This window comes from Pocillopora verrucosa, chromosome 7 (assembly GCF_036669915.1).
Source record: "Pocillopora verrucosa isolate sample1 chromosome 7, ASM3666991v2, whole genome shotgun sequence".
Classification (NCBI taxonomy): Eukaryota; Metazoa; Cnidaria; class Anthozoa; order Scleractinia; family Pocilloporidae; genus Pocillopora; species Pocillopora verrucosa.
In genome coordinates, this window is record NC_089318.1 from 5,152,548 (window position 1) to 5,164,234 (window position 11,687).

At 38.0% G+C, this 11,687-nt stretch overlaps 1 protein-coding gene across 2 annotated transcripts; it reads right to left on the bottom strand.

Annotated features, from left to right (window-relative positions):
• Window positions 1–544: 544 nt before the first annotated feature.
• LOC131782686 (uncharacterized) lies at window positions 545–11,647 on the bottom strand. 2 transcript variants are annotated; one of them, XR_010718343.1, is made up of 10 exons: window positions 11,507–11,647; window positions 10,864–11,017; window positions 9,686–9,817; window positions 9,004–9,131; window positions 7,932–8,251; window positions 7,245–7,412; window positions 6,098–6,198; window positions 4,470–4,917; window positions 2,507–3,424; window positions 545–2,211 (listed from the first exon to the last, which is right to left on the bottom strand). XR_010718343.1 is itself a non-coding variant. In XM_066170353.1 (9 exons), exons 2-9 carry the CDS (start codon window positions 10,883–10,885, stop codon window positions 3,148–3,150), a joined length of 1,596 nt encoding a protein of 531 aa, XP_066026450.1. In that variant the 5' UTR covers window positions 10,886–11,017; window positions 11,507–11,647; the 3' UTR covers window positions 545–3,147. The 2 variants fall into 2 exon arrangements, 1 of the variants encoding a protein (XP_066026450.1); XM_066170353.1 differs by having other exon boundaries at window positions 545–3,424.
• Between the last annotated feature and the right edge of the window lie 40 nt (window positions 11,648–11,687).

Consider the following 11,687-nt stretch of genomic DNA (forward strand, 5'->3'; position numbering starts at 1 on the left):
CCTTATACGCAGTTAGATAAGTTTTCAGAAACTTAATTTCACGAAAAAAACGAAGAAATTCATTTAAAGATTTGTTCGCTTTATGTTCAGCCACTATTCAGTCGCCTTGAAAATTGAAGTATTCAGTAGAATGTCTACAGTGGGATCGAATTAATTACTATTACTTCATCTGCTTGAGCAAAACTTCTCCAAACACTTCTCTCGTTAAATGTCTACAGCAAATTCCTCGACTTTCTGTTCATTTTCCCTGTGCAGGTCCTTGAAGACGAGCGAATCAAGGGAACTATTTGTTACGGTTCTTCGAAGCCGGAAAGGCGTATTTACGACAACTGAACTTTTTCGGTTGTATAGTAAAGAGCTTAGTTTGATCATTTTCAAAAGAAATAGTTAGAGAGCGGTAGCTAAACGAGATGAACAAAGCGTATCACTATTTTTATCTTTGTATGGTTCTGAGAGGCCTTATCTTAAAGATAAAAGAAAGGGCTGGTAGTATTTTGTGTCTCAGTTTGTCTAAAATTGTTATCAGCCTGATGAAGCTTCAAAGTCATGTTTACATTTTTTATTATTATACAACTGCACGAAGTAGAGTACAATGAATGCGCGAATCAAGAACAAACATATACAGGTTTTTTTAAGTACAAAATAACCATCTGTCCAAATCTAGCGTGATACTTCGCCGAAAACGAGGAACTGCTTGTAGTCTAAGCACTTGCTATCTGTATCAAGAATGAGGCTTGTAATGCTTTATTTTTTGCAGTGTATCTGATAGCATGATCTTCCTAGTCAGGCTAGTATCACCTCACTCACTCTCTTTTAATCGCCAGTTTAACGCGTTATTATTTATCCTCGGTGAAAAAGATGAATTCATAATAACAAAGGCCAAGCGGGGAGGGGAGGAAAGTTTTTCATTTTTTGTCTATGACATGCATGCATAGTTATATTTGGAAAAGTGAAGCCGATCTATCTTTTGTCTGTAAGCAACTCGTCTCAATAGCTATTGTAGGCGATTGTAGGTCGCTACGAATTGAATTTAGTTAGTAATCAAATTCACCCCTTCCTTTGGGAGATAGTTTCTGAGCTACGATTCTTTCCCAAGTTTTCGTCGCAATTCTTTGACATCAAAAAGCAAAACTGTTCGGATATTTTGAAACTAGGAAACGTGTAGAGGTGTACGGAATGTATTTAACCATTTTGTCTTACAACTAAGATTAGAAAGCCTTTAGTAACATATACATGGCCGACATGGATGGCTTCACAAGATAGACAAATTACAAAGCTGTAGAATGATCTTTTGTAAGGTTCAGATAACCTCTTTTTCTGCCTTCACTTTAAATCTTAGAAAATAAAAAAGCTTGTGGTTTTAAATCTCTTAGTTTGTCTGAAATTGTCCTCGTCGAAATTTATTTCAGATAACCGGTACTTATTAGTAGGGACGCCACAGAAGACGCACAAGAGGGTAAACGTACACAAGAGTGCTTCTATGCCTGGCAGGCATAGGAACACACTTGTTTACATTTTTCTTCACGAAACTAGCATACTTCAGTTTCGTGGAAAAGTATTCGATTTGAGGAGTAAATCATTTCGAAAATTGGAAAAATCGACTCATACTTTGAAATATGTGAAATTTGCAGCTCCATGCGAGTGAAATTCTCCAAATATTCGCCATCGCAAACAGTCCAACAGTGGCAAAACTACTAATGAGCCCATACATTAATATTGTTTTTGAAACTTCTAACTTTTAACATAGGGTGGCTGGGAAAATTTGTTTCGATGTAACAGGGTGAATGTCGCAGAGAAGGTTAAATATTCACTATATTTCGATTATTCAGAACCCCATTTTTCGTAGCTTGAAAGGAGCGCTACCACAGATACGTCGAGACAGCAGGAGATTGAAATGTCGAGAAATGGTGAGCTTGAACACGAAATATTATCGTCAGATACATTTAAGTGATTAAACACCTACGTTGCTTTTCTGATGTGATCAACGAGAACGAACCAGCGTTGATAATCGACTCAAATCTGAACCCTTTCTTCTGCGACGATGAATAGGTACAAATGGGTCGCTTAAGGAGCGATGCACAACTGATGGTATATCCACAGTTTCTGTTTGAGGAGAGAAGCGGCAGCTCCAAAACCTTTGGATTATTCTCAAACAAACCATCACTTGACCAAGAGATTTCCTCATGTTTTTCACCGCCTATTTCATCCTTCCTAAAAGCAACAGCTCGGTAAAATAAATTTCCATCTCCGCTGACAACGACTTCTCTCCTTCGAGGAGTTATATTTTCAGACGTCGTAATTTGTTTATCTGATACGTTAACAAGTATGAAAATAAGCTGTACACACATAAATACAACTGAAAAGACTTAAATGAGTTATTTCATAGCGATTAACTGCTAACTTTGTAAAATGTCAAGACCATTACGCGATGACGATTTCACAATAAACCTGACACGAGGAGAGACGTTCATCGGTATATTTCGTGGAAATACTAACAAAAACTTACAGTTCTCTCGAATCAACATTATCTTTATCCATTTATGATAAAACCGCAGCGGAAAAGCATTGATCGCTCTCCAAAACTGATCGTTTTTTCGAACGTTGAAACAACCTTTCGCCGCCATACATTTCTTTATGGCGAGTTGCAATGTTTGCCCCGTGGCGATCCCAGAAATCTTTGCGCAAACACAAGGATCCGATTACTGGCAACTCGTTCATTGAAAGTAGACTGAACCACATACTGAACTTGAAGATAATCAATCTTAAAGACCAAATAAGTTTTGACTCTGGTAATGTTCCCTTCAAAAAAAGGAAAAAAAACTTAAAGTACACTGATTATGCTAACAGAGCTACTTTTATTAAAAAAGCCAAAATTATACGCGTATTTACACATTATGCCAAAAATTATGCTAGCATAATCTATAAAGGCCTGACCACGAGTGAGCATGGCTACGCGTATCACGGGTAACTAACCTCGTTCCAAACCTACCATTCTTGAATTTTAAATAGACAACGGTGTCAGCTTCAAAGTCTTCAAGACACAGAATTTTCCAACTGAGAACAATGTAAAAGAAACAACCACTCTCTCCCTTGTTATGGACGTACGATCATTCAACAGTCATGGACTGTTCATTTTCCTGGCACAAGTCACTCTGTGATAACACGAGTGGTGGTACTGCAAACTTCTCGGGCGGCTCGTAATCCAGTTTCCATGGCAGTGTGGACAGTAGCACAGGCAGTCATACTCGTGGCTTCACCAGCGAAAAACAGGCGATCCTCCACAGGGCGCCCAAGCTCGTGGCGCAAGCCATACGCATGAACTGTTGGAGAGCTGTACCCCCCGCGAATGAAAGGATGTTTGGACCAATGGTAATAGACGTAATCCATGAATGAATCAGTAGCAGGGTGTGGGTTAGAGTCGGTTCTGTTGAAAAAGGTGAAACAGGTAACAGAAATGTTAAGTTTCTAAAAAGAAACTTAACATTTAAAGTTAAAACGTTAAACTTTGAACGTCTTGTTAACATCAAGATATTTTTTTTCTAAAACGCTTAAAGTAAATTATGTTAACTTAATTCGTCTCATGATCCCTAGAAAGCCCTTCGACAAAAATGGCGAATCACGTTTGACCCTCTTCCTCTTCAGATGTAAATGTCTCTTCCTAACACTATCTACCGTACATTTTTTACAAGTTTAGCTCTGAGATTATGGCATACATCAAACATTATTCCCGTGCACTTTTTAATTGAAGTACTCGTATTTCCATTAGAAATTCCTCTTTGTGCAAGTGAAAAGGGTAACAACTTTCATAGTTATGGATGATTCACCCTCATAGAATGAAAGTATATTGTCCATCTAGCATTTTCGGATAATGCAGCTTATTTTAATGCAGAAAAGAGAGTCAAAAGTAGTTCATATTTAGACACATTTGTAAAGGTACAGCTTCCACCCCAACCATATTAAGTGCCTAACTTCTCGAATTCAACCTTAAATTTTGCCAGCAGACTGCGAAACCACTCGCAAGTAAATAGCGAGTGGTGGTTAAGATTTCCCACTCTATTTTATCAAATGTGAACACTTTAAAGAGTGGTCTCGTAGATTCATTTAGCTACTTGCAATGTTTGTACAACGTAATCAAATCCATTAAACATTCATTTAAATTCAATAATTGTCTTCTGATACAATTTTTTAAATCTGTGTGCGACAGTTCATGGAGCAAGTACAATTTTTTAATGTCACCATCAGACTTGCCAATGATGGTGAAATAATTTTGTTAAACTTAGAATTAAATGATAAACTCGAATTAATGTGCATGAATGTTTTTTGCAAGGCCTCAATGAGATTTATAATCAAAATTCAGATTAAACTGTCATGAAAATTTCGTATCTACCTCCCGCAATGCTGAAGTTCCAGAAATGTCCCAATAATTTCCGTTCTCTCTACCTACTTCTTTTGAAGGGTGGGGCACTTACTGAAATATGTGATCCAAATCTTGAAGAAACCCATCTAAAACTTCTTGTCCGCTGAGGTTAATTTTCGCCTCTGCGGGCTCAGCCGTTTGAAAGCCCGCGATCAGATGACATTTCTCAGTGCTCTCCGTCGAGTCACGTGTGTACATCCACATTTGGCTCACAAAGCCCCGTACTCTGTATAATAGGTTTAAGTTGTCCGGCCAGAATTGTGACTTAAAACGACAAACAATTTTCAGTGCCCCTCTCATTTTTATTCCGTCTATGGCTCTTTTTTTGCTCGCTGGCAAAGGCGGAATGAAGGTTATGTCACCATCTTTGAGAACTGTCAGTGGTACAGTTATAACCACATATTTGGCGGTTAGAGTTTGGCCGAGTTGATTCTTCAGACAAACATGTCCATCTGATTTCGACTCATGCTGCATTTCTATTTTATCCATACCATTCTCACCTGCAAGAAACAGCATTTAAAGAATGGAAATTGCTCCTTCTTTGAACAAAGAGTTGAGAAAGATGGTGAAGTTTTGAGCTTAGCCTTTGTCCTACGCTTCACAAAAACATACAAGTACCCACCGGGAATCAAATCTCAGACATTGGGATTCCGTGCTTCGACGTTCTACCGCTGAGCTACAAAGACCCTAGGTTCATATACGACACCTGTCCTTTAAGTACTGCCGGGATTGGCTTTTTTTGAAAGTGTTATATGAATAAATAGAATAAAAAAGCTGATAAATTTTGAGCTTGGTGAAGAAATAAAAGTGTTTTTCGTCTATGTGAGTAAATGTGAAGAACGGAACACGAAACTAAGAATTGCACCTTGCAAACCTTAAGAATTGAACCTTGCGAACGTTAAGACCTAAACACTGCGAACATTAATGTTATTTTTTAATTAGAACCTACCATCAAACTGAATACTGATTATCTTATCAAAGGGCGTGTTTATTGACACACACGTAGCTTTTATATACCCGAATTGAGTTTAATCCTTCGAGAGAAATTGTTGTCTGCGAGAACGGATAGTTTCTTTTTGACAAATTAGAACCTTGGAATATTTTAAATCTAATTATCGGAGGATATAGCCAAGAAAAACCTTAACAACCGTAAATAGCAGAAAGCTGATAAATTTTGAGCTTGGTGAAGAAATAAAGGTGTTTTGCGTCTTAGAAACGAAGAAAAGTTTTCAGTTGAGTGTCAAACGCATTCTAGGATTGCATTAGCTTTGCTAAACTTTGTCCTTTGATTGTTCTTGAAAACGTGCACCATACTCTCAACCAATCAGTTGCAAAACTAAAACCAACCACGACTTGATCAATTCCATTTCCTGTGCTTCAATCAGTTCGCTCGCTATTACTATGATTTCTCACTGGCTCTTTGTGGTAAAGAACTTTTTTCTAAGTTTAAAGACACCACATAAACTTGACTCTGAAGATGACTTTCGCACAGGTTGTCGAAACGTCAGTCACCAACAACAGTTCTTTTCAGAACTACACTCACCCGGACGATCACACTATACGAACTACACTACATAAAATTGCTTCATTCGATTAACATCAGCTCTCATTGAAGGCGAGTGCATGGAATATATACCGTGTTATATAAAAGACATATAAATGTCTCTCAAACAACTTTACCTTTCCAATTAATCTCTGTCACTTGCCAACACAGCCGTTTCTCGACTTCAGAACACTTCTTTAAGAAATGCTCCACAAGCAGAGAATACGATCCCGCCAACCTGAAGAAAAAATTTGAAAAAGCAGTAAAATATACCTTGAAAAAAAAATACCGATAAAAATGAAATATACTGAAAATACCGTGAAAAGTTTATGAGATACGCAAACAATTAAATGTGTCCTTTATAATTCTCATGTTGATCAGGGGTTTATCCTGAAAAAATTGAGAAGAACGGGCAATAAAAGGCAGTAGGGGAGCAATTGTATTCTATAACAACAACCAACCTTCACATCTACTTGAAATGGATTACAAAATTTGACCAAACATCCAACAAAGAAGGGAGGCAAAGGGGAGGATAGTAGTCATCGAGGTCCCAACCCACCCCCCCCCCCCTCTAAATCCACCCAAGTTGGTAATAAGATCTGAGGAAACCAATCTTCAAGAGTCAACCTTTTTCAGTTTGAGTGGTTTTGCTACGAAGCAAGTCTAAATTGTTAACATTTGGGTCATTTTGGGGTGCTTTTTTGCAAGGACGCGGTGAGCTTTGTCGCGAACCTGCCTGGTTATATTAAACCTGCATATGGGAGTAGATTCTTCAGTCAAACGTTCAATTTTGTTACTTTTAGACATAAGCACAAGCAATTGACGTCACAAGTGGTACTGTATTCTTTAATCTTCCACACATAAAGTGAAACCAGGGATGAACATGAAAGCGACCTTCGCAGTAATGAACACTACTTGGGCTGTAGTGAAAATAAGGCCTGAAAAAAATTCAGGCCTGTACGGGGTGACAATAACTTTTTTCCAAAAGCGGTCGCCGATATTGTAATGGGCAGCTGCGCTGTAACATGAATCCCAAACGAGAGAACGTGCTCGCAGGCTAAACAAATGGCGGTAAACGACCGGTAATGAGCTTCTATGGAAACCTCTGGTAGAACATAGAAAGACTGAGTTAAAATGATGGATTGACGAAGGGCAGTTCATTGCTTGTGGTAAAGATGGTGGAGTGAGACCTCGCTTAAACACCCATTCAAAAGCCCCTTTTCCTTCTCTAGAAATTTTGGATTAAAGTTAAAACTGTTGACCACAAAATTAAAACTAACTGACCTGAAATTCCCATCGCCATATGTCCAAGCATTTTCCTCACGTGCACACTCATACAGACCCATCTGGCTGGGTGCAGCAGCTACTGTTTGGCAATACATAGAATCAAACACCGCCATCACATCATCGTTACACTTCTGTCTCTCCAACCACTGTTGAATACTCATTTCTCTGCGACAGGAAAAAGTACCAAAGAAACCAGTCTCTATAAGTCTAAAATTCACCTTCCGTTGTTTTAAAATGACGCATTAAAAGGTGCATAAGATGAATTAGCCTCTCTCGTTGTTAAGTTTGTTCCATTACCTGCTTACTAGATTAGTTAATAAAGGGATAAGTTTCTAAAGAACTGTGGTGCTACGTCGATGGTAGAGTATAACAGGGTAATTCAGTATTTTTATCAACCGAGTTGATAACGTAAATTGGCCACACCGTAAAGAGTTTATAAGCGGAAATTTCGAGCGTTAGCCCTTCGTCAATCGCTCTGACGAAGGGCTAACTCTCGAAACGTCAGCTTTGAAACTCCTTACAGTGGCCAATTTATGTTATCAACTCAGTTGTTAAAACAAAATTACCCTACTAGACCAGTGATGTGTTTTACTTCGCCAACCACTTACACCGCAGAGGTTAGATTTTGCAGCCATCTCTTCTCAGGGATGAATGACACTCAACTAAAATGTCAAAGGGACTTACCTAGAATTCTCGGCATCATCTCCGGGATTCTGTCTACTGTCAATTTCTGATGCCTCTATTGATTCTGCTTGGGCAGAAGTTGCCTTGGATTCTAAATCAGGTTTAACAGAGTAACTCTCTGCACTTCTACCATTATCTTCACAGGAAACATTTTCTGCATTTTGATGGAGTTCTCTTTTAGATATCTTGTCCCAAAGAAAAATGATATCATCCCAAGCTTTCCAGGCTTTCTGAATATCAGGATGGCTACTTAATAGTGGATGTAATTCATCTTTGTAGAAAAACATGTATTCTTTCTCCATTCCCTCACATTTGAAGCACTGCAAAGTCAGCAAAATGGAAGATTTCTCTAATCATCTTATGTGCTCTTTTATCGAGAAGGAAAGTAAAGTTATGGAGAGCACTATGGCACACAGCCAATCAAAAAGAGCATTATGTACCAGGCGGTAAAAATTACCTGATCATATGACATTACACCCAGCATGAAAGTGTGACCCCTTGTGTGTGACAGTATGACAATTGCATGACAGTGAGACTGCATTATAAATCAAATCAACATCTCAGATGGCAATAGCTACTTACGTAAATATGGTCAAATATCTTTCCTGGGAGACTGATGTCTTTGTAATATTGCAAAAGTCAGTCAAGCCCTTAAGTTTATTCACCCCCTTGGGACAAATTTCTTTCTCTCTCCATGTAGCCCTCTGCTGCTTTAAAAATCAAAGACGCACTTGCTTGCCAAAATGACACCAGCTCTGCTGGGCACACACTTATTTGCTTTACAAATGAACTGCTATTTTAAGGAGAAATTCCTTTTTGGTCACTACTGGGTATAAATAGGGCTAATAAGAAAAGTTTACATTAGGACTAGTATGTATGTTACAGTAGGGTCCCAGCCGCAGGAGTGAGAGAAAATATATAATAAATAACATGCTTTACAACACTTTGGTGATGAATTCCAAATGCAATTTACAAGTAACAAGTCCTGACCACTGATAATTCCATAGAAAAAGAAAAATTGCATGCATGCAATCAACAACACCTTCACCCACTAAAAGTTTATGTATCTTACTGGTTGCACAACCCAGCCATTTTCTTTTGCTGTCCTGGTTATGATACTATCTGATCCATGGATAAACTCTCCACCAAGATCAATTGGAGCAAATCCTTCAAATGGCTGAACTTGCTTCACTCTTCCACCTAGCGAGACAAGCAAAAAGTAATTATTGAAAAATTAAAGGAAATTAGAAGATTATTAAATATGTTCAAAATCCTCTCAGGTCCCTGAGAGATGGATCACAGTTAATACATACTCAACAAAACTCAATCCTGGGCCCAGTTGTTCAAAAGGAGGATAACTCTATCCAACAGATAAATTGCTATCCAGTAGATAGCAATTATACAACCAGGGCCTGATTGGTAAATAAAAACTGCTGAAAGTTGTCTACTGAGAGTAACACAGGATTTTCAAATGGCCTTCTCTTGAAATTATAGCCTTTAAAGATACCTATTCAACAATGCTAGATTAAAAAATAAATATTTAAGTTGAGTTTGGTCCATTCAAAGAAAAAACAACTATATTCCAAACAGTTCAAAAGTGTTCTGAGTAATGCTGTGATGTGAAAAAAGGATGTGCAAAAGAAGTATGGGTAAGTGATTTTGACAAGGGTTATAAGGGTATAAACAAAAGAGAAAATTGCATTACGTGCCTTCTTGTGCAATTCAATATGTTAAAAATTGACTACTGTATTTACCAAAATAATCAGATGCTTCCAATAAGACAACTTGAAGACCAGCCTCTGACAGAGCTGATGCTGCCGCCAGCCCAGCCATTCCTCCACCAACAACAGCAACTTGGGTATCATGGTAAGGTGGTGTTGCCTTCCCTTGAAGAAGAAATGAATGCACCATTGCTAATGCACAAAGAAAAAGCTGAATAACTTTTTAATCAGCTGTCAACAGGACCCAACAAATCATATATTCATTGCTTTTGTTTTTTTTTTCACATGAAGGCTTTTAGTAGTTACAACATGATAAGTAGAGTAGAACAAATTTATTTGTGGTTTGCACTTTGAGTAAGATGTCTTGTTCATGTGAAGATAAACACCCCTGAGTGACTGAGTCCATCCTTCTTTTCAGCTTCTTATCGTCTAATTCCCTAGTACCTTGAAATTTATCATGCAGGCCCACCAGAAAATCTAATAGTATACACTTTTCACTGTAGAACTTGGGTCAAAAACATTTCAAGATGTTTCAACTGGTCTCCAGTAATGTGATGATCATGATATTCCAAGGTTGGCAGGAGAAGGTAAAGTGTGCACTCCAACCAAGTGGAGCCTTAACCTCAAGTGACTAGAAATATCACTACTCTCCCAGATGGGATGGTAATTCATTGCAGGTTACCCCAAGATATTTTGTCAGCTTCCCTGATGGTTTTCCTGTACCCATTTATATTCTTGGGTGAAGAGAGGCATTGTCTGAGTAGAGTGTTTTATCTTTTGACTCACATAAGTGACCAAAACAGAATTTCTCCTCACAATATCCATACAATCTCAAGCAGACAATTAAACTAAGTGATGAGAATATAGAGAAATATGAATTAAGGGATTATTAGTTGATCCAGTGACAAATTCTCAGAACTAAAATCATAATAATTGTATGGCAGTTATTATGGAGAATTACTAATAAGATCTTGGGAGTGAAAGGTTTAACAAAGATCACAACACAATGACCAGCCCAGGTCTCGAACCAGGACCTCTCAACCTGGAGTCCACCACATCTCCCCTGAGATTCTAAGACCACTTGTTATAATCTGGAAAGCTTTCTGAGTCTTAACTTGATGGATAGGTAGATGTTCAAATTTTAATTAATTATACTCTGAATGTTCATTTCTAGCTACAAGAAATGGGGATATAAACTCTATAAAACCAACCATCACAATCAGCATTACTCATTCTTTTAACTCTCTTCTGATTGTGCTCCAAACAAGCTGCTGCGTGAAAACCAAGACACGCTTGACATTCTTTCAGTCAGTTAGGTAGGAGTTTATGTTCAACCCCTTGAAATTCATTCTTCTCTAAGCTTTCCTGAAACAAAAATTTATCATTTCCACTATTGAGAAATAAATTATTCAATAAGGTAAAAAGTCTGAGATTTTCATTCTTCATAAGCTAATAATAATTTGCTCTTTATCACCCCTATGACATGACGAATAAACATCTTTCAACAGTCATTGGCACTTCAACCAACATTTAGACTGAGGCCTCATGTACTACACAAAATCTGTATCTTGTGGTTGATAGCGTCTTAGTGTTTCAAGGAGGGAAAACTTAAAATAGAAGGACACATTCTTTAAGACACTCCCTGGAATGACAAAGGGATATACAATACATAACTAAATAAAATTATCATCGAGTGTGTTTGCCAAATGTTAGATCAATTAGTCTGCTGTACAAAACATTACATCAAGAACGTCCCTGATTAGCCTAAGTGCAGAAAAACCCCACCTCCCTCCCCATAGGAATGGACCTCAAACCACTGCCTCCCCTTGATGAATTCCCCAGTCGCAGTCCTACCTTAGGCATTCTTCTCTCGCTCTCATCTTAAATTAACATTATTTCTGTCCTAGTTCTTGGCTCTTCTTGGATCTGCAAGTATGAAGTCTTCCCCTTAATAACCTGCTTAGATAGGTTGGAACGATTTCTGAAAATTCTCTGACCACGTGTCCAGCTCTCTTATGAATACACAATCAAAACA

Excerpts from the sequence above, each read along its gene's own strand:
- LOC131782686 (XM_066170353.1), bottom strand. The coding sequence starts at position 10,885 with ATGAGTAATGCTGATTGTGATG. Across the intron at positions 8,252-9,003 it reads ATGGCTGGGTTGTGCAACCA|TGCTTCAAATGTGAGGGAAT; the intron begins GTAAGATACATA and ends CTGACTTTGCAG. Across the intron at positions 3,425-4,469 it reads GATTTGGATCACATATTTCA|AACCGACTCTAACCCACACC; the intron begins GTAAGTGCCCCA and ends CTTTTTCAACAG.